Raw genomic sequence first — 23,594 nt, 5'->3', positions numbered from 1 at the left:
TCCTTCAAATTTCGACTGATTAAAATTACCCTGATCTTGGCAAAAAAAAAACTTTCAAATCTGGGACTTCGTGAACTCTTTAATAGTTTCACGTTTTCAAATTTTTTTTTCCAAGACAAGAGTCATTTAAATCGATCGATACTTGAGTTACGATTTTTCTGGCCAAATTTTTAAATGAGATTTGCCAGAGTCCGTGAGTTAACTGGTTAAAATCCAAAAACAGAGAACGTGGCAACAAGGCTTTCACTCATTCAACATTGGGATTGCATCACGGAGCATAACACGGGATTTAACACACTGCCGGTATCTCAAATCTCAAAGCTATTTGCATCCCCCGGTAGGTATCTGTGCTCTCTGTCTGCCGTCTGCGGTCTGCGGTCCCCCCGTATCTGTGTGCTCCGTCTGCGGTTCCCCCGAGATTTGTGTTATTCAACAATTACTCATTAACACTAGGGCATTGCTATTGCAAATTGCAACTCTAGACTCTAGACAGACTAGCTACGATTCTATTTATTCGTTTTTCATTTCATCATCAGATCTGTTAGATAGGGCGAAAGATTCATTTATTCATATTAATTTCTGCTGAAGGTTTAGTTAACACAATTTTGGGAGTTGTGGATAACCTCTGATTTTTTTGGTTGGGTGTGTCGGTCTGTAAAAGTCCATTCATAGTAAGTAATGTGTTTGACATAGTATATAGATAGTGTGTTAGTGTTAAACTTTTGAATTATAATGTTGGTTTTCCTTGATTTGTGGGTCCCATGGATTAGTAAACCCATTGTCATTACAATCGTAATTATTATCGTCATCATTATCATCATCATCATCATCATCACATCATCATTATTATTATTATTATTATTATTATTATTATTATTATTATTATTATTATTATTATTATTATATTACCAACATCATCGTCACGACCATCATCGTCATCATCATCATCATAATCATCAAAATCGCCATCACCACCCTCAAGTTGCAAATAAACACACACACACACACACACACACACACACACACATTTCAATCATAGCGTTTTGTTGATAAAGGGTAAACCCAAAACGTCCACATTATCAATATTTGTTCTCATTGATTCAGTTGAATCTTCCATTCTATTTCGTATTGTTATTTAGTGACCTATCGGGGTATTTCTTGGATTTTACAGCACAGCAAATGATTCTCAAAAATAACCTTAAACACGTAACAACTCTTTTTAAAAGTAGTCCTTCAAAGCCATTCGGCTCATGGAGTCGGAGTTTATCCCGGTTTCTATAGCGTGAAAAGGACAATAAAATTTGCTTACTACCGTTTGAATAGGACGCTAGTCTATCGCAGCGTACTATCCGCCAGGTCTAATAGACCCAGCTACCCAATCATTGCTGGGTGGACAGGGGATTACGAAAAAATCCCGACTGCACCCAGGGATCGATCTCGGTCCCTTTATGTGTGAAGCGAGTGCTCTACCAACTGAGCTATCGGGACCCCCTAAACATGTAATAATATTATGACATAAATGCATGCTTGTACATAAAATCATACCCATGCAAATACACACACACACACACACACATATATATATATATATATATATATATATATATATATATATTATATATATATATATACATCAACACACCATCATCCACCCACACACGTACATGCAGACAGACAACAGCTGTCCAATTTTTTCACATTATAAAATGATAATCAAAAAGTGATTACACCCGCCATGGGGTATCTAACGCCTGCTACACACCTGCAGTTTAAAAAAATTGTAAAAAATAAAAAATAATTGAGCTTTATATAGCGCAGTATCCACTAAATGTGCTCAAAGCGCTTTACAAGGTGTCCCTGGTCAACAGCAACATTTAACATGTAGGACGGGACATGCCGCCTGTTAGGCGATATTACAATTTTTCGGACAAATACAACGCTGTTAACGGCCAGGTACTCATTTTACACCTGAGTACGGTGAGAGAATGTGAGTAAAGAGCCTTTTCCAAGGACTCAACTATGCGCCGAGCGCGAGGCTCGAACCCAGGACCTTCCGATCCGAAAGTGAGTGTCATACCACTAGACCACAAAGCCGGTTTTAATCGTCGCAGCTTACCGGTAAGGTTTGAAGGTGACCATGACAGTTTGGCAGAGTCAGTTTAACATGTTAGATATTGTTTTGAAACGGGGGGCGGGGGGGGGGGGGGGGGGGGCATTGCCACTATTCTTTGTTGTTGTTATTTGTTAGTTTTATTAAAAAGTAAACCTTTGAATTGTCAAGTTTTACAGGTATCACTTTGGTCATGATCATGAAAAACAAATAATATATTTTTGAATTAAGTTTATCAAAAATAAGCCTTCTAAGATAAATGTTTGAGAAGAAGAATGTTAAGGATCTTCTTCTTCTTTCAGCTTATCCCGCATTTTGCAGGGTTGCCATAATGAATGCCACATCTTCATGCATCTCGGTTCAGAGCATCATCTTTCTCCAGGCCCAGTTCTTTCATTATATCATCCTTTACCCTATCCATCCATCTAGTCTTTGGGCGTCCCTTTTCCCTCTTTCCCGCTATTTGTACGTATCTGTACCCAATACTTTCCTTCCCACGTAGTTGGATGCAACTAAATATCATTGATTTCCATTGCGTCGCAAAATATGCAATTTTTTTGAAAATTTTTGCAATTTCGAGATTTTGCAAAGAAAAAAATAATGTTTTAAAAAATGTATAAAAATTATTAGAAAGACGAATTGTTTAACTTTTAATTTGATATCTCGTGTAGAACGTGAAAGATAATTAATCAAGAGTAGTTTCTTTTTTACTTTCCCATTTTCTTCCTTTTTACTGGCGCTGAAATAACCTTACATTTATGGAAGCGCCTTGAAATCCTTAAAAACAATAATTACCTTTGTCTTTCCATGAACTAATTATAGGGTTTTAGGAAAATAAATCTCAATTTTTGCAAAGTTTGCTGCACTTGTTTGCAAAAAAACGCCATATACATATTATTTATGTATGTATGTATGTATGTATGTATATATATAATATATTATATATATTATATATTATATATATATATATATATATATATTATATATATATATATATATATATATATATATATTATATATATATATATATATATATATATATATAAAATATATATATATATATTATATATATATATATATATATATATATATATATATATATATATATATATATATATATATATATTATATATATATATATATATATATATATATATATAATACATAATATATATATATATATATATATATATATATATATATATATAATATACATATATATATATAATATATATATATATTTATATATATATATGTATGTATATATATATATATATATATATATATATATATATATATATATATATATAAAGAGAGAGAGGGAGAGATGGGGAGGGGTTGAAGGAGTTGTTTACATGACTTTGTTGTAGATTTACAAGCCAAAATAATTGCTTTGACCAACTGGCATACTTTATAATGTCACAACACAAAATTGGAACCACATTCCACCCTATTACAAAACAGAAGTTTATTATTATCATTCGCTTTCTACGCTTAAACTGATAACTGCTGCAGACTGAAAAAGAAAAACCCACAAAAAACACGCTGTTGAAATGTTTGGTCAGAAAAGTCGTCCTTCTTCAGTAGGCTTCAACAGTCGTGACGTCACTTCCCTCGTAATGACGCATAGTAACTTTGTAATTGGTTCTAAACCATAGATAACGATAGTCTGTGTTCTAAACTATCGGAACAATGGCGGACGCCATTATGAAATCCTTCTCCGACCAGGTACTCATTATACAGCTTCGTACGATGACAGAATGAGAGTAAAGAACCTTTTCCAAGGACAGAACTATTCACCGAGCGAGCAAGGCTCGATCCCAGGACCTTCCGATCCGAAAGCGAGTGTCATCCATACCACAAGACCACATAGCCGCGCCATTTTACAAGTTCACTCACATCGTTTTGTTAAGAAAGGTTACATAATATATACACTATGGTGTTGTTTGTGTTTACCGTGATAACTATGTGATAATTGGACGATAAGAACTCGTCACCGACTGGTGCTGTTTATGTCTAGAAAACTGTTACTGTGATAATAGATAAATAGATAGAGTAATAGATAGGAAGGTAGATAGATAGATAGATAGATAGATAGATAGATAGATAGATAGATAGATAGATAGATAGATAGATAGAGTAACAGATAGGTAGATAGATAGATAGATAGATAGATAGATAGAAAGATAGATAGATAGATAGATAGATAGATAGATAGATAGATAGATAGATATAGATAGATAGATAGATAGATATAGATAGATAGATAGATAGATAGATAGATAGATAGATAGATAGATAGATAGATAGATAGATAGATAGATAGATAGATAAGATAGATAGATAGATAGATAGATAGATAGATAGATAGATAGATAGATAGATAGATAGATAGATAGATAGATAGATAGATAGATAGATAGATAGATAGATAGATATAGATAGATATAGATAGATAGATAGATAGATAATAGAGATAGATAGATAGATAGATAGATAGATAGATAGATAGATAGATATAATAGAATAGATAGATAGATAGATAGATAGATAGTAGATAGATAGATAGTAGTAATAGATAGATAGATAATAGATAATAGTATAGATAGATAGATAGATAGATAGATGGGATATGATATAGATAGATAGATAGATAGATAGATAGATAGATAGATAGAGTAGATAGGTAGGTAGATAGATAGATAGATAGATAGATAGATAGATAGATAGATAGATAGATAGATAGATAGATAGATAGATTATGTAGATAGATAGATAGATAGAATAGATAGATAGATAGATAGATAGATAGATAGATAGATAGATAGATAGATAGGTATAGATAGATAGATAGATGATAGATAGATAGATAGATAGATAGATAGATATAGTAGATAGATAGAGTAGATAGTATAGATAGATAGATAGATAGATAGATAGATAGATAGATAGATAGATAGATAGATAGATAGATAGATAGATATGATAGATAGATTAGATAGATAGATAGATAATAGATAGATAGATAGATAGATAGATAGATAGATAGATAGATAGATAGATAGATAGATAGATAGATAGATAGATAGATAGATAGATAGATAGACAGACGGATAGATAGATTGATATGTGAGTAGAAAGAGCAGGCATGGATAAGGCTATATTATAGATAGAATGAAGTTAACGTCACTCTGGACTGTTATTGTTTCTTGCCATCCGCGTTTATGAGTAATTCTCACTAAACTGTATCAACCAGACTACAAACGTCCAAGGTTACACATAGTTTGTGTGTTGGTCCGTTATACTTCCGAATGACAATGTTGTGAACTTTTACCCAAGCGCATACTATCTGCAGGATATAACAAATCGTATGGTGTTAAATAGGACAGTGCCAGGAAAGATACTTGTATAGATAGAACGAAGATGACATCACTCTGGTCTTTGTTATTGTTTTTTTTTTTTGCGTTTATGTGTAATTCTCACTAAACTGTATTAACCTGACGACAAACGATCATAGTTACACATAGTTTTGTGTGTTGGTCCGTTGTACTTCCGGATGGGAATGTTGTGAGCTTCTTAGCCAAGCGCATACTGGATATAGCAAAGTGTAGGATGTACAATAGGACAGTGCTAGGAAAGATACTTGTATACATACAATCTCAAAAGACATAAATGGAGTGGATTATATGAATTTAATGATCAGTTGAAAAATAATCAATATACATATTATACAATTTATGTACACGATTCGTTGGCGCGTGACATCAATTGTGTTTCTTGTGTCGTTCACTGCGCTCGGGTTTCGTACAAATTTCTTAATGGTTGTTTTAGTTTCAACAATAGAGTGTTTGCTGGACTGTGAACGTTTCTGTGACCTTGAACCTGCTGGCAAAAAAAAAAATGGTTTAAAGTTGAAATTACTATAGATAGTATGCACTTGGCCAAGAAGTTCACAACATTGCCATCCGGAAGTGTAACTGGCCAACACACAAAACTGTGTGTAACCATGATCGTTTATAGTCTGGTTGATATAGTTTGGTGAGAATTTCTCATAAACGCGGATGGCAGAAAACAATAACAAAGGCCGGAGTGACGTCAACTTCGAACTATCTATAGATATGTGAGATTTCAGTTCGCGTATTATTCATACTTTTATCCCAAGATGGGACAGCGTGGCTCAGCGGTATGTTCTTTGCCTAATACTGCGCGGTGTGTGTGTGTGTGTGTGTGTGTGCGTGTGTGTGGCCTTGAGCAAGTCACCTCGCCCTAGTTCAATCTGCGGCGCCGCACTGCGACTGACGCCTGGGTTAATCCAGTCTTCCCTTGGAATAAACCCTAATGATAAATTTCAACTATAAAATGAATAAAGGAAAATTTTAAAAATTATTTTATTTTATTTTTATTTTCAAATGCAGTGGGACAGATTCTGGGTGGTTTTTGCTCTCTCTAATTCATGTCAATCAGACTATAAACGTTCAAGGTTACACATCGTTTTGTGTGTTGGTATGTCATTTCCGGCAGGCGGATGTTGTGAGCGTTTTGACTAAACGCATAGCAGCAATAGATTGAACGAAATTGACGTCACTCAGCTCTTTGTTATATATTGTTTTTAGACAGACTTTTAAATGATTAGTTCTCACCTCAGTAAATTATATCAATTAGAGTATAAACCTTTAAGGTTACGCGCAGTTTTGTGTTGTCGGTACGTTATACCCGGCTGTCGGATGTTGTGAGTGTTTTACCTACACGCATAGAATCAATTTTGCATTGGTTTTTGAGTATTTCCATTACAACAACGGGCCGATAACATTTTAAGTTGTCAGACTTACAAAATAAGTTCACAGTGATTCAATTCAAGTCAAATTCATTCATTCATTCATTCATTCATTCATTCATTCGTTCATTCACTCATTCAGATCAACCAAACATGTTCACACATTCACCAACTCATGTGCTCATTTTCATATTCTGGAAAAACACATATTTAAAAAACTGGCCAGAAAATTTGTTCTTCAAATCTCTATCTATTTACGCTCATCTTGGCAAAAAGTCTCAAACCTGGGACTTCACAAACTCCCAGGTTTGAGATTTTTTGCTAAGATGAGAGTGAAGTCCCAGGTTTGAGAGTTTTTTTCCAAGATGAGGGTCATTTAAATCGATCGATATTTGGAGAACGAGTTTTCTGGCCAAATTTTTAAATACGTGTTTTTCCAGAGTACGCCAGTTAACTGGTTATTTATAGTAACTAGGCCAAAGTGTGACCGCAATCTGGCGACTCATTGAGTCAAAGTCATAGGATCTCATCTGGTTCAGTTCGAAGTCAAGGATTTGTGTGTATGTGTGTGTTTGTGTGTGTGTGTGTGTGTGTGAATGTGTCCGTGTGTCTGTGTGTGTGTTGATTTTATCAATTTAGGCAAAATACTCACAAATTCCACCATCCATTGAGTCGATTTGTGTTTGTGTGTGTGTATGTGAGTGTGTGTGTGTGAGTGTGAGCGTGTGTCTGTGTGTCTGTGTGTGTGTGTTGATTTTATCAATTTAGGCAAAATACTCACAAATTCCACCATCCATTGAGTCAACGTCATTATCTCATCTCGTTCAGTTCGAAGTCAATAATTTGTGTGTGTGTGCGTGTGTGTGTATGTGTGTGTTTTTTGATGCTATCCGTTCAGGCAAAATTATAGTCTGATACACATACACATACACACACACACACACACACATAAATCCTTCCAATAGGCTTCAACAGTCGTGACGTCACTTCCCTCGTAATGACGCATAGTAACTAAGTAACTGGTTCTAAACTATCGAAACAATGGCGGACGCCCTTATGAAATACTTCTCCGACGAGCATAAAAGTATATCCAGAGGAGAAAAACATTATAAATCTGATCATGTTTTGACTTTTATACATTCTGATCGCAAGACCTGTGAAAAAGTTCTAGCAAGCATGAAGAATAAAAAGTACCGATTTTCTTTGTTTAGAACCAAGCTTCTGGTTTCTGGGCGGACGTGACATCAGACTATTTAATCATATCAAGTATATAACAAGCTTAACCCTATATATCTCAATCTATCGACGGTAAATGCCATTTGTCGCATCTAAATCACAGTGACACCCAAGTAATACCACATTGAGAGGATGAGTCACCTGTTGAGTGGGTTGACTACTGTCACATGACAATAAATTATCACACCATTTATAAAGAAACTCTACTGTCCACATCATCGAATAATCGAGAGAAGGGGAAGAAAAAACAACACTCTATTGATTAAAAACCGACGCCAAGATTTACTGATAAGATAGTTTGACTTCACAGTTGTACTGTCTTCATTGTAATCCGTATATATATATGAATATCTTCTGTGCGACGTGCACTTATTTGTAGGTCTGATAATCCGATTTATTATGGGCTCATTCATTGATTGTTGTAATGGAAATCACAAAATATTGTCCATTACAAAAATGTTAAACTAGGCTTATAAATTGCGTTTGGAGGACATGGATATATATATATATATATATATATATATATATATATATATATATATATATATATATATATATATATATGTGTGTGTGTGTGTGTGTGTGTATGTGTGTGTGTTTGTGTGCGCTTCTCTGACATTATATCTTTTTACTATCTATATTTAGTTGATTAAGATAAAATAATATATAATATAGGTCATGATCTTAAAAACTGATAATGTTTTATTATGTTAGATCTAGTTGTTAATCAGTTTACTCTCGTACTCTGGAAAAAAAACACGTATTTAAAAATTTGGCCAGAAAACTCCTACTTCAAATATCGATCGATTTAAATGACCCTCATCTTAGTTAAAAACTCTCAAACGTGGGACTGTATTAAAGACTTTGCGAAGTCCCAGGTTTGAGAGTGTTGCCCAAGATGGTCATTTAAATCGATAGATATCTGAAGAACGAGTTTTCTAGCCAAAGAGGGTAATATCTAGTTGTAGAGACAAGTACAAAAATAAAATTGAAAAATGCTTTTCTTCTGGGGATATACGGGACACGTGGCGGGGGCTTAAAACTGCTGTGAACTATAATCCAAAGCCCACGATTATATCAGAAGATATCGAAATTGAAACTTTAAATAAATTTTATTCACGTTTCGACACAGCAAACAAATTTGATATTGAAAATGAAAAACATAAATTAGACAGGGCTTTGGAAGATGAAATGGCTGTTGAGGTCAGTGAAGAGGAAACGAGATTCGTATTTTCGAAACTAAACGAGAGGAAGGCTGCTGGGCCGGATGGATTGAAAGGAAAACTATTAAAAGAATGTGCCCACCAGCTTTCCCCCATTTATACACATATTTTTAACTGGTACCTCCAATGCGTTTCAATCCCTGAAATTTGGAAAACTTCGAAAATTATTCCTGTTCCAAAAAAAGAAAAACTTGAAACTATGAACGATCTCAGACCTGTTGCACTGACTTCAATAGTCATGAAATCTTTAGAAAAACTTGTTCTTGTTAAAATTAGGAATCAGTTTATGCCATTGAGTGATAGTCATCAATTTGCTTACAAACCAGGACGTGGCGTAGAGGATGCCATTTTGCTGTTTACAAACAACATCTACAGGCATCTAGATCACGCTAGGAGCTATTGCAGATTGCTTTTTGCAGATTTTTCTTCAGCGTTCAATACAATGCAACCTCAGTTGGTTGTTCAAAAATTGACTAGTCTGAATTTAAACAAGTATATAATTGCTTGGGTGCTCGAATTTCTTACGGAGAGAGCACAATATGTTCAATTAGGGCAAAACAAATCTTCCTGTATAACTACAAATACTGGCGCTCCTCAAGGTTGTGTATTGTCCCCTGTATTATTCACAATATACACGAATGACTGTAGAAGTCAAAACCTGAGTGTACCTTTAATAAAGTTTGCAGATGACACCGCTCTTCAAGGCCTCATAACAAATGGCAACGAAGTGGCTTATAGGCAAGAAATTGATAGATTTGTGTCTTGGTGTGATGCCCACCACCTAGAGCTTAACATAAGCAAGACAAAGGAGCTAGTGATTGACTTTAGGAGAGTGAAGGAACCGATAGAACCGTTAAAATTAAAGGACCAATTCGTCCAGCGAGTTCCTCACTACAAATACCTTGGTGTAACGATTGATGACAGGCTCAAGTGGGATGAACACTTGAAAATAATTAGGCATAAGATGTGCAGACGTACATATTTTTTATCGAAACTCTCTCAGTTTAGAATAGATAAAACCCTCTGCACATTATTTTATAGAGCAGTAATCGAAAGTGTTTTGTCATTTTGTATAACAGCTTGGGGAGGCAATTGCTTAGCAGTGGAAAGGAACAAAATAAATTCAAATATTAAAAAATCCATTAAACGCTATATAAATGATGTTGACGATGTAGATCTTTTATACGAGAAATTTTGTATAAATAAAATAACTAAAATATTAAATGACCAGTATCATCCACTAAGACCATCAATTATTATGTCAGAAAGAAGTGGTCGCCCTTTCTCTATTTCAACGAAAACAGAGAGACACCGAAAATCTTTTCTGCCGTCCAGTATTAGGCTTTATAACAACAAGCAATAATCATTTTATATAATTATTTCTCATTTTTACTTTTAAAAAATATAAATATTAATTTATTAATTTATTTGTTTTGCAATCTTTTCAATTTTCAATTTATAGTGACAGTTTTAACTATTTTACAGTGTTGAAATTATTCATATTATAAAGCGCAGCTCTGGTTATAGAGCTGCTCCTTTTTTATATATATACATCCTATTTCCATTGTATTTTTATCTTATGTGTAAATTATAACACGTCTGTACAAAAAATTTCCTTTTTGGGATGCAATAAAGTATTATTATTATTATTATTATTATTATTATTATTATTATTATTATTATTATTATTATTATTATTATTATTATTATTATTATTATTATTATTATTATTATTATTATTATTATTAAAATGCTTAAATACGAGTGTGTTTTTTTCCTCAAAGCTCGGCAATCAACTGATTAAAACTTTCACATTCTTCTATAACGATTTTGACATTATATTATATTTTAGGTCACGCTGTCTTTCTGACGTCTGCCTGCCCCTGCCCCTGCCTGCCTTTGCCAACTAGGTTTATCCCAGTAACTGAACTGTGCATTCACTCGCCCATTGATAATCAATCGTTTATTTATTGTACAATATTTTGGCTGAGTTATAAAAACATAACCGGAAAGATAATCTTCTGCTGCTTGCGTGATCACCGGCGGTGTTGTAGTGTGCAGCAACTTACAGTCGTCTGTTTTTTCACACCGGCAACACTTTCCTGTCAACGTGTGCAGTGTCGGTGCACTCGGCGAGTCGACGCAGACGACTGAAGGAGGAGGGGAAGAGTCTTGACTTCACGAAAAGAAATAAATTATTATTATATTGTTTTAAGTTTTATAGAGGGATTGAGTGTTTTACAACTGTGTTTAGATAACTTATTATTTAATATCAACAATTACTAAATTCTCTGGAACTTTTTATTTCATTCGTAAAGATTTAACATGGAGGATCAAAATGAGGAAACATTCGTTGAAAGGTAAATTAAATTTATTTATTTTTGTATTTATATATCTATTCTTCTTTTCCTAATCTTATATCAATTATAATAATATATCTATATTAAACTTTATATATATATATATATATATATATATATATATATATATATATATATACAGCGCAATATCCACTAAACTTGCTCAAAGCGCTTTACAAAGGTTCACTGACCAATAGCAACACATAACATAATAGAGAAGGAGACATAACGCCTTTTAAACGATGTTAATTAATTTTTTCCCGACAGAGAAAATTCTGTTAACGGCCAGGTATTCATTTTACACTTGAGTACGGCGAGAGAATGTGAGTAAAGAGTCTTTTCCAATGACTCAACTATGCGCCGAGCGAGGCTCGAACCCAGGACCTTCCGATCCGAAAACGAGTGTCATACCACAAGACCACATAGCCGCACATCAATGCAGATTTTATACAATTATGTGGTGACTTTCTTCATTATTGTGTCATTGAGTTGAGCGATAAATGTTTAATAAGTGTGGCTATGTGGTCTTGTGGTATGACACTCGCTTTCGGATCGGAAGGTCCCGATTTCGAGCCTCGCTCGGCGCATATATGAGTCCTTGGAAAAGGCTCTTTACTCACATTCTCTCATCGTACTCAGGTGTAAAATGAGTACCTGGTTGTTAACAATGCTGTCTCTGTCGGGGGAAAAAAAACCTGTAATATCCCTTAACAGGCGTCATGCCTCGTTCTACATGTTACGTGTTGCTGGTTGTCAGGACCCTTTGTAAAGCCCTTTGAGCACGTTTAGTGGATATTGCGCTATATATTTTTAAAGCTCAAACTCAATACTTGATCATAATAATAATCCTCAAAAAGATCTGAAAAAGTGTAGATGAAACAACAGTGCTAAACAGCAAGAAAGAAAAATACAAGGAGAAAGAAAAAAAAACATCCCAAAAAAGCCTTCCTCGACTGGGAATCGAACCTCAGACCTTCTCATCTCATATTAATTGAAGGCTGGTTTTCCAAAACTCGTTAAGTCGATTTTTCTACCTTTTGAGATTTTCAATCCACGAGAAAAATTGAAACGTAAATGTTATTCTAAGCATCAAATGACACAAGACTTTCTCCTAGATTTGTGTGAATTTGAAGTTTAAATATGATAAAATAATAGACTGGATGAGAAATTTTAGGGGAAATAATCCTCAATAGCTCAAATTTGGGGTCCCAATGGCTCAGTTGGTAGAGCACTCGCTTCACACGCAAAGGGGCCGAGATCGAACCCGGGAGCAGTCAAGATTTTTCTTTCTGACCCCCCTGTCCACCCAGCAGTGATTGGGTAGCTGGGTCTGCTAGATCTAGCGGAAAGTACTTTGCGATAGACTCGCGTCCTATCCAAAGGATAGCAAGCAATTACTATATTGTCCGTTTCACGCTACAGAAACCGGGCGATAAACTCCGGCTCCCATGGGCCTCATGGCCCTTAAGGACTACTTTAATAATGATTTTTTTTAAATCTCAAAATGGAGGAAAAAATGGAATTAATGAGTTTTAGAAAACCAGTCTTCACTTATATTACTACGCCACAACATCACACTCCTCTTAAAAATCATTGAGCCTTCATTATATTAATAATAAATGATTCAAATGAATCTATTCATCGACAAGGTCGTTCAGTGATTTTGTTTCCTTTTGGTCGTCAGCGTTTTTTTTTTGACATTTACAATGTCAGATCTGTTATGACAATCAAGTACAATCTTGTTATAATGTTATATCGTATATCATATTATATTATAATAATTTACCTTTGGTTATCTTTCAATAAAGCGCCATGGATGAGTAACTATCAAATATCTGCCTTTACTGGCCAAAAGTCATTTTAAAAATTTGGCCAGATTCTTTTACTTCATGCATCGATTACTTAAAATATTTGAGCTTTTATACTTGAGATGTTTTGTATCGCAATATCCACTAAATGTGCTAATGGCGCTTTACAAAGGGTCCCTGACCAACAGCGGCAGAGTAGAACGAGACATGACGCCTGTTAGGCGATAATATATTTATTTTTCCGACAGAGGCAACGCTTTTAACGGCCAGGTACTCATTTTACACCTGAGCACGGTGAGAGAATGTGAGTAAAGAGACGTTTTCCAAGGACTCAACTATGCGCCGAGCGAGGCTCGAACCCAGGACAGGACCTTCCGATCTGAAAGCGAGTGTCATACCACTAGACCACACAGCCGCACCAATCACAGTGACACCTACGTATTACCAATTTGATAGGACGAGTCACCTGTTGAGTGGATTTTTGTTATTTTCTTTCTTTCTTTCTTTCTTTCTTTTTTTTTTCCGTTATTTTTTGGTTCTTTAATTTTTTTGTTCACTTTAATATAACACCGTCTCAAGACGACGGGTCACATCTTATTTCATCGCAATTCTGCCGTACAACGACAAAACCCCGTATCTTCGAAATTGGGTCAAACAGACATTTTTATACCATTGTGATCAGAATGACACCCTGCATCCACTCACAAAATAATACGAGGCAATTCTTAAAAATAAAAAAGTTAAACATTTTTAAAACACCGTATGTTGCTATTTCAATCAGCTGATGCAGCGACAAAACCCCGATCATCAACATCGTCTTTTCATTCTTCGCCTTCCTTTTCTTTATCCCTCACCTCCTCCTCCTCCTCCTCTTCTTCGTCCGACCTCCTCCTCCTCTTTCTCTTCTCCTTCTTCTTCTCTTCCTTTTCTTCTTCTCCCCTCCTCCTCCTTTTCCTCACCCTCTTCCTCTCCTTCTACTTCTTCTTCTCCTCCTCCTCCTCTTCATCCTTCTTCTTCTTCTTCTTCTTCTTCTTCTTCTTCTTCTTCTTCTTCTTCTTCTCCCCTCCTCCTCCTTGTCCTCCTCCTCTTCTTCGTCACCATCCTCCTCTTTCTCTCCTCCTTTTCTTCTTCTTCTTCTACTTCTTCTTCATCTCCTCCTCCTCCTCCTCCTCCTTGTCCTCCTCCACTTCCTCCAAATCTCCTTCTTCTTTTTCTTCTTCTTCTTCTTCTTCTTCTTCTTCTTCTCCCCTCCTCCTCCTTGTCCTCCTCTTCCTCACCCTCCTCCTTTTCCCTTTGTTCTTCTTCTTCTTCTTCTTTCTTCTTCTTCTTCTTCTTCTTCTTCTTTCTCTTCTTCTTCTTCTTCTTCTTCTTCTTCTTCTTCTTCTTCTTCTTCTTCTTCTCTTCTTCTTCTCCCCTCCTCCTCCTTGTCCTCCTCCTCTTCTTCACCATCCTCCTCTTTCTCTCCTTCCTTCTCTTCTTCTTCTTCTTCTCCTCCTCCTCCTTGTCCTCCTCCACTTCCCCATATCTCCATCTTCCTTTTCTTCTTCTCCTTCTTCTTCTTTTTCTTCTTCTCCCCTCCTCCTCCTTGTCCTCCACTTCCTCACCCTCCTCCTTTTTCCCTTTGTTCTTCTTCTTCTTCTTTCTTCTTCTTCTTCTTCTTCTTCTTCTTCTTCTTCTTCTTCTTCTTCTTCTTCTTCTTCTTCTTCTTCTTCTTCTTCTTCTCCCTCCTCCTCCTTGTCCTCCTCCTCTTCTTCACCATCCTCCTCTTTCTCTCCTTCCTTCTCTCTTCTTCTTCTTCTACTTCTTCTTCTTCTTCGTCATCTCCTCCTCCTCCTCCTCCTTGTCCTCCTCCACTTCCTCCAAATCTCCTTCTTCCTTTTCTTCTTCTCCCCTCCTCCTCCGTGTCCTCCTCTTCATCAACTCCTCCTTGTTCCTTCTTCTTCTTCTTCGTTCTTCTTCTGTATTCCCTTTTAACTCTCCTTCTTCTCCTCTCCTCTCCACTTCCTCATCCCATCTTTTCTTTCCTTCCTTCTTTTTTCTTCTTCTCCTCCTTCTCTAAGCCATCCTCTTTTCCTCACCTCCTCCTTTTTCCATTGTTTTTTTCTTCTTCTTACTCTTCTTAGCTTCAGTCTTCATACTTCTCTCTTCTTCTTCCTGTCATCTTCTCTTCTTCTTCTTCTCTTCATTCTCTCTCTGCCTCCTTCCTCCATACTCCAATCCATCTTCCTTTCTTTCCTTTTCTTTTCATTTTCTCTAATCCCCTCCTCCTCCTTGTCCTCCTTCCTCACCCTCCCACTTTCCCCTTTGTGTCTTCTGACTTCTTCTTCGTTCTACTTTCTTCTTCTCTTCTTCTTTTCTTCTTAATTATTCTTCATCTTCTTTTCTTCCTCCATCCTCACTTCCTCATATCCCATTTTCCCTATCCATTCACCTTCTTTTTTTCATTCTTCTCCTCCTCCCCTTCCTCCCCTCACTCCTCCTTGTTTCTTCTTCATTCTTCTTCTTCTTCCTTCCTTCTTCATGTCATCTTTCTTTTCCTTTCCTGCTTCTTCAACCGTCTACTTCTTCTTCCTGTCCTCTCTTGCCTTAGACTCTCTTATTCTTCTTTTTTCTCTCATCTTCTGTCTTCTTCTGTTCTTCCTTCTTCATTTTCTTCTTCCTCTTCATCTTCTCTCTCTTAACTCACTCCTCCTCTCTTCACTCCTCTATCTTTCTCTCCTTCCTTTTCTCTTCTTCTTCTTTTTTCTCTTCTTCTTCTTCTCTTCTCCTCCTCCTCCGCCCCCTCTCCCTCCCTCTTGTCCTCCTCCACATTTTCATTTTTTTCCTTTTATATCTTACCTTTTTCTTCTTTCTTCCTTCGTACCCTCCTCCTTCTCCCTCCTGCCTTTTTCTTTTCATTCTTCCTTCTCCTTTTCTTCTCTTCTTCCTCACCCTCCTCCTTTCTCTTCCTCTTACTCATAACGAATATATCGTAAGTAAATAATTTGAAAGACCCGATTAACACCTGTGACCCAATATTAAAATATAGGTCAAACGCCGAGATACGTATAGCACGCGTCATGAGCAACGGACAAAACCCTGTAATGTGAGATAGGTGTTTGCACCACTCCAATCGGATACCGATGCATGCAAACCCCGATAACAGTAAATACATTTTCACTGAAGGTGTTTCTATTACTATTTTTATACATCAAAGTGATAGAATATAAAAAGACCTTTCGATGATACCAAATTTGCATCAATTTCCGTCATGGTTATTGTAAAATGTTGAAGTTAAAATTTGAAAAGTTTTTTCGGCTCTCCTGTAAAATCACGTTTTTGCCATTATTAACGGCTTTGTCCGCTTGTACGCAATTAAGTTAAACAAATTTTTTTCTGGCCAAAAAAAAAAAGATTTTTAAAAAATAAAAAAAACAGCCAAAAAAAAAAAAAAAAAAAGCAAAAAAAAGTTATGTTTTGTCTATTAAAGTGTACACACCAAAAAAGGCTGTTTTATTTGAAGCTGTTTCCTCAGGAATAGATTGTGAACTTGTGTGTGTTTTGTGTGTGAATGTTGTGCATTTGTTGTTTGTTTGGCTCCAACATTCATCATTGATTTTAACGAACCGCATGCGATTTGGTTGTTTGTGTTTTTAAAAAACTGACACAGCCAAAATCAAACAACACATATCTAGAGTCTCTTATTTAACTTACATATTTGATATTGAATGTTGTTTGTTTAAAAAGTACAGCAGAACAAACAACACATTTCCCATTATGTTTCTTATTTGACTTGTATAGAAACTTGGTGTGTCATTTGTTTGTTTGAAAAAAAACGCAGCCAAAATCACACACTCTCCTATACATAGAATGAAGTTGACGTCACTCGGGTCATTGTTATTGTTTTTTGCCATCCACGTTTATCAGTAATTCTCACTAAACTGTATTAAACAGACTATAAACGTTCAAGGTTACACCCGGTTTTGTATGTTGGTCTGTTATACTTCCGGATGGCAGTGTTGTGAGCTTCTTAGCCAAGCGCATACTATCTATACAGTTTAGTGCATCACTCTTAAACGTGGATGCAAAAAAAAAAAAAGCAATAACAAAGACCCGAGCGCCATCAACTTCATTCTATCTATAGATAGTATGCGCCCTTGGCTAAGAAGCTCATAACATTGCCATCCGGAAGTATAACGGACTAACACACAAAACTGTGTGTATCCATGAACTTTTATAGTCTGGTTAATACAGTTTAGTGAGAATCACTCATAAACGTGGATGGCAAAAAACAATAACAAAGACCTGAGTGACGTCAACTTCGTTCTATCTATAGATAATTCTCATTTGGGCATTTCCTGTCTCGGGCTAACAAAATTGCCTTGGAATCCAAGTCTGTAAACAATTCGAATCTTTACATGATTTACACTAACATTACAACGAAAACAGATCCTGACCGTTGGATAAATAAAGAAGGAAAGCTCTAAATCACGGCTGCGAGTTGTAAATCGTGGCTGTAAATCTTTTTTAAGAGCTTTGCGCATGCGCACTTAATCTTGTTTCGTCAGGAAAGGAAGTACACCTTGTTTTTTAAAAGTTGGAATTCTAAATAATAAAACAATTAACTCGGCCTGGGTTTGGGTTTAGATAGTGTGAAATTGACGTCACTCAGGTCTTTGTTATTGTTTTTTGCCATCCACGTTTGTGAGTAATTCGCACTAACTTAATTAACCAGACCATAAACGTGAAAGGTTTCACATAGTTTTGTGTGTTTGTCCGTTAGACTTCCGGATGGCAATGTTGTGCGTTTCTCGGCCAAGCGCATACTTTCTATTCTCTAATATGTTTGGGGTCCCGATAGCTCATTTTGTAGAGCACTAGCTTCACACCTAAAGGGACCGAGATCGAGCCTGGGTGAAATCGAGAATTTATTTTTTATGCACCCCCCCCCCCCCCCTGTTCACCCAGCAGTGATTGGATAGCTGGGTCAATTTAGATCTGGTGTAAAGTATTTTGCGATGGACTAGCATCCTATCCAAACGGTAGCAAAGCAATTGCTATTGTAGGTTTCATGCAGTAACTTTCAGTAACTCTAAAGGACTAACTTTTTGGTTTGTTTTGTTTTTTAATCGTGCAGAGTACCAACTTAAACCCTTCCCTTACCACATGCAGCAAAATCGTCACATTTGTTACGACATAATATATACATTTTTCTTATTCAGATTTATTTTGTACATCACAAACTTTGAATAATGATCTTTGTTTAATAAACAAAGAACATAAAGTTGTTTTGTAGTGAGCTTGTTTGAGTTTTTTTTTAATCAAATATTCTGCTGGGTATGCCTGCCATTATGGGGAAATACTGAAATTGATCGGTAAGGAAAGAGTTAACACTTAAACGGAAACCAATTTTAATCTTATGAATTTGTATCAAGTACTATAACCAGTAAACCATAATATCATATTGTGTCGTGTAACCAACGACCCATAAACAAAAATACCCTACTCTGTAAAAAAAAAAATAAACCAACATATTTTAAAATTTGGCCAGAAAACTCGTCCTTCAAATATCGATCGATTTAAATAACCCTCATCTTGGCAAAAACTCTCAAACCCGGGACTTCGGCGAAGTCCCGGGTTTGAGAGTTTTTGCCAAGATGAGAGTCATTTAAATCGATCGATATTTGAAGGACGAGTTTTCTGGCCAAATTTTTTAATATGTTGCTTTTTTTTTTATTATTTTACAGAGTATGGCAGTTAAATAGATACGAGGTATCAAAAGTACGTGTTATAATTATTATTTGTGTTGTTGTTGTTATAATTTCTTCCAAACCACGCCCCTTATTCACAGCTTGATAATTGTATTATGTGGCTTCGCGTCTCAAAACATTATTATATCGTAATTTCATACAATGCTAAAAATTGGATTTATTGACACAAATAATATGAAATCTTGGGGTCAATTTTCAGAGTGTTTTACAAGATGAGGGCCAGTCTAATCAGTCGATGTTTACCCTACAAATTAAGAGATTAAGGAGCAGGCATCGGTGTAAGATAAAGACCACATATTCGCATAAGTCGACTTTTAAGTCGACTCAATGTCTGTCGTTTGTGTGAATTTGACTGTCATTTCCATCGCTTGGAGCAAGAGATTAGAAACTGCCATGAGACTAACTTCTGTAGAAGAGGGAGAAAACACATAAATGAGCCATATTGAATTGTAAGCTTCAATTTATTAGACGAAGACAGATACTGTGTACGTTTCGGGTTTCCCCTTTATCAACAAAACAGGATGAATGAAACACTACAGACGAATGAGTTAATGTGATAGTGGCGTAGTTCAGGTGAAGATAGAGGAGAATCAGAGTTATTTACGCCCTACCGCCACATCATAAGATAAAGTCGTCTAGGAAATCCACGAAGGAATATATAGATGATTCATCAAACAAGATGTCACCCATGTTGACGAAGTGAGCAAATTGGGAGTTGATAATTTTGCCCAAGGAAAAAAAACGAAAGTGCCTGAAGCGAGACTCGAACTCGGGTCACAGTGCAATGCTTTAACTACTCGGTCGCATATGGCCTTACAGAGAGAACGTCAACATAGCATTGCGCATGCGTCTCTCTTATCAACTGAGGAGATCTATCGTTTGGTTAATGAGATATCACTAATTATAGTTGAGAATTCACTTTTCAAAATGTTATTATATAGTCCTGCATACTTTTATATAATAAAAATATAACCAATAATTTTATTTTGATGAAAAGTTCACAGTGATGTGTTACAAAGAATGAAAAATAATAAGGAATGCACCAAAGATTACGATTACGTGCCGTGCATAACTGGCTTCACGGTTCAGTAACTCAGACTAAAAGATGGCTGAGAAACGATTTAACTGGTGCATCTCTGTGAACGTTTCATCAAAATAGGTTTATTGGTTATATTTTTATTTTATAAAAGTATAAATAGAAAACATTTTGAAAAGTGATTTCTCAACTATAATTAGTGATATCTCATTAACCAAACGATAGATTTCCTCAGTTGATAAGAGAGAGATACTCATGCTCAATGATATGTTGACGTTCTCTCTGTAAGGGTATGTCTGGGCCACTTCGCCCCCATGTTAAGTGCAACATCTCTTGCAAATAGCAATGGCAACGACTTTCAAATTCTAGGAAAATCGACTCTGTCACCCCCAGGGTTAAAATTTGAAGAACATGTTTTTTAAATACGTGTTTTTTTTTTTGTTTTTTTTTTTTTGTTTGTTTTTTTTTTTTGGGGGGGGGGGTTGTTTATTTATTTATTTTTTTGTTTGTTTTTTGTTTGTTTTTGTTTTGATTTTTTGTTTTGTTTATTTGTTCTTTGGGTTTGTTTGTTTGTTTTGTCTTGTTTTTCTCAGAGTCCGCTAATATCGTATTTAATAAAACTTTGTCAATTTAGCCCACGTTTCTTTGTACTTGCGTCTATGAATTCAACTTTTCGCTTTAGCATCAAAACCACTCCGATGTTATAGATAGAACGAAGTTGACGTCACTCAGGTCTTTGGTTTTTGAAGATTTTTTTGTTTTGTTTTTTTATTTTGTTTTGTTTTTGTTTTTTCGTTGTTTTTGTTTGTTTATTTTGTTGGGGTTTTTTTTTTTTTTTTGCCTTCCACGTTTATGAGTAATTCTCACTAAACTGTTTGAATCAAACTACTGTATAAAAGTTCATGGTTACACAGGGTTTGTTTGTTTGTCCGTTATACTTCTGGATGGCAATGTTGTGAGTTTCTTAGCCAACCGCATACTATCTATAGTACCGTTTTGAGTCGATGGCTGACATATATTTTTATGTCTAATGAGACGAGAGATAAAAATCAACAACACTCGAGAGGGCGAAGTAGGTGTTGGCCTAAATTAGAGTTATTTGTTTTATGCTCTTGAAAAGAGTCAATTGATCGAAAGCGAAAAAGGTAGAGAAAGAAAGAAAGTGAGAGAGAGAGAGAGAGAGAGAAAGAGAGAGAGAGAGAGAGAGAAAGAGAGAGAGAGAGAGAAAGAAAGAGAGAAAGGGGGAAAAGAGAGGGAGAGAATGTTAGAGAGAGATAGGGATAGAAAGAGAGAGAGAGAGAGATGGAGAGAGAGGAGGGAGAGAGAGGAGGGAGAAAGGGGGAGAGAGAAAGAGTGAGAGTGATATTGTGTGTGCCCTACCATCCATATCCCTGTTATTCGTGTCTGTAATTGGCCTTTAACACAATGGAATACAAGGAAAACATTCTTTAAGTGAAGCCACTCCTGTCGTATTCTGGAAAAAAAAAAACATATTTAAAAATTTGGCCAGAAAACTCGTCCTTCAAATATCAATCGATTTAAATGACTCTCATCTCGGCAAAAACTCTCAAACCCGGGACTTCGGCTGAAGTCCCGGGTTTGAGAGTTTTTGCCGAGATGAGAGTCATTTAAATCGATTGATATTTGAAGGACGAGTTTTCTCGCCAAATTTTAAATATGGGTTTTTTTTTCCAGACTACGGTTGACTTCTGATTGAATAAAGTTCAATATTATCGATCGTAACATTCGACATCCGATAAATTCCTGGAAATCAGGGTGTTTACTCTCAATTCAATATTATAACACATGAGTTGTTTTTGTATGGTTTGACATGGTATCTTATGACATGATATTAGTTGAATTGTGTATTGTATGACTTGATATCATATGATATGTTGTGATATGTGATATTATTTGAACGGTTTACTGGGAATTACGACCTTTATCAAATTAACTTCCCTACTCTGAAAAAACCTGCATTAAAAATTTTTGGCCAGGAAACTCGTCCTTTAAATATCGATCGATTTAAATGACCCTCGTCTTGGAAAACATTCTCAAACCTGGGATTTTGCCAAGTCTTGAATAAAATCCCAGGTTTGAGAGGTTTTTTGGGTTTTTTTTAAAAAAGAAAGTCGATCAGGACCGACGTGCACTTATTTGCAGGTCTGATAACTCAATTCCTTATGGGCTCATTGTTGTAATGGAAATCTCAAAAAATGACGCAAAATATTGTCTATTGCAACAATGTTAAATCAAGCCCATCATTGCTTTCGGTTATCAGAACTGTAAATATGTGTACATTGATCAGAACAAATGAAAAAAAAATTAATTTAAGTACTTTTTATTAGTATTATGTGCAGTGTTTTAACAAGTTTACAATGTAAAACCCTACAAAATGTGGAGTGATCCTCGACAACATTGGAGGTTTCAACAAGAAGAGGAACAAGAAGAAGAAGAAGAAGAAGAAGAAGAAGAAGAAGAAGAAGAAGAAGAAGAAGAAGAAGAAGAAGAAGAAGAAGAAGAAGAAGAAGAGAAGAAGAAGAAGTGAAGAAGAAGAGAAGAAGAAGAAGAAGAAGAAGAAGAAGAAGAAGAAGAAGAAGAAGAAGAAGAAGAAGAAGAAGAAGAAGAAGAAGAAGAAGAAGAAGAAGATGATGAAGAAGAAGAAATGCCAACGTCTAATCCCCACGTCTATATTATAATATTGTGGCATATAATATAATAATTCTTTGTATATGTTCAAACCCGTTACATGGATTACCTTTTCTCTTATTATTGCGTGTATATAATATTATCGTCATCGTTATTTGAAAGATTTCAATGGGATTTGAAAGAGTCAATGTAATGTTGGTGCGGCTATGTGGTCTTGTGGTGTGACACTCGCTTTCGGATCGGAAAATCCTGGGTTCGAGCCTCGCTCGGCGCATAGTTGAGTCCTTGGAGAAGGCTCTTTACCCACATTCCACCACAATGCTTAGGTGTAAAAAGAGTACATGGCCGTTAACAGCGTCGTCTTTGTCCGAAAAAAATTATAATATCGCCTAACTGGCGTCATGTCACGTCCTACATGTTAAGTAAGTGTTGCTGTTGACCAGGGACCCCTTTTAAAGCGCTTTGAGTACGGTTAGTGGATATTGCGCTATATAAAAGCTCTTTTATTTCCGTCAACTGGGGTTACACTGCCGGGGAAACTTTGTCTCTTGAATTTTGGACTAATAGGAGATTGCTTAGTTTTGTCACAATTATTTCCTTTGATAAAAATTCAAATCTTTTAGAGGGTACAATAACTGCAACAAAGCT

At 35.7% G+C, this 23,594-nt stretch overlaps 1 protein-coding gene across 2 annotated transcripts in view; it reads left to right on the top strand.

The window, feature by feature from the left end:
* The first annotated feature begins 291 nt into the window (after positions 1–291).
* The window catches only part of LOC144977675 (UNC93-like protein), a 43,411-nt gene continuing 20,108 nt past the window's right edge, over positions 292–23,594 (top strand). Inside the window, exons 1-2 of one of the 2 annotated variants that reach the window (XM_078923113.1) lie at positions 292–671; positions 11,196–11,703. In XM_078923113.1, coding sequence (XP_078779239.1) covers positions 11,669–11,703 — 35 coding nt within the window. In that variant the 5' untranslated portion in view covers positions 292–671; positions 11,196–11,668. Of the gene's footprint in view, positions 672–11,195; positions 11,704–23,594 lie in introns of those variants that run through there. The other variant, XM_078923114.1, reaches the window with a different exon arrangement.

This window comes from Berghia stephanieae, chromosome 7, assembly GCF_034508935.2.
Source record: "Berghia stephanieae isolate SIO BIC M18660-M18661 chromosome 7, UCSD_Bste_1.3, whole genome shotgun sequence".
NCBI lineage: Eukaryota > Metazoa > Mollusca > Gastropoda > Nudibranchia > Aeolidiidae > Berghia > Berghia stephanieae.
The sequence above is the reverse complement of the archived record's forward strand: the minus strand, read 5'-3'. Positions and strand labels throughout refer to the sequence as shown.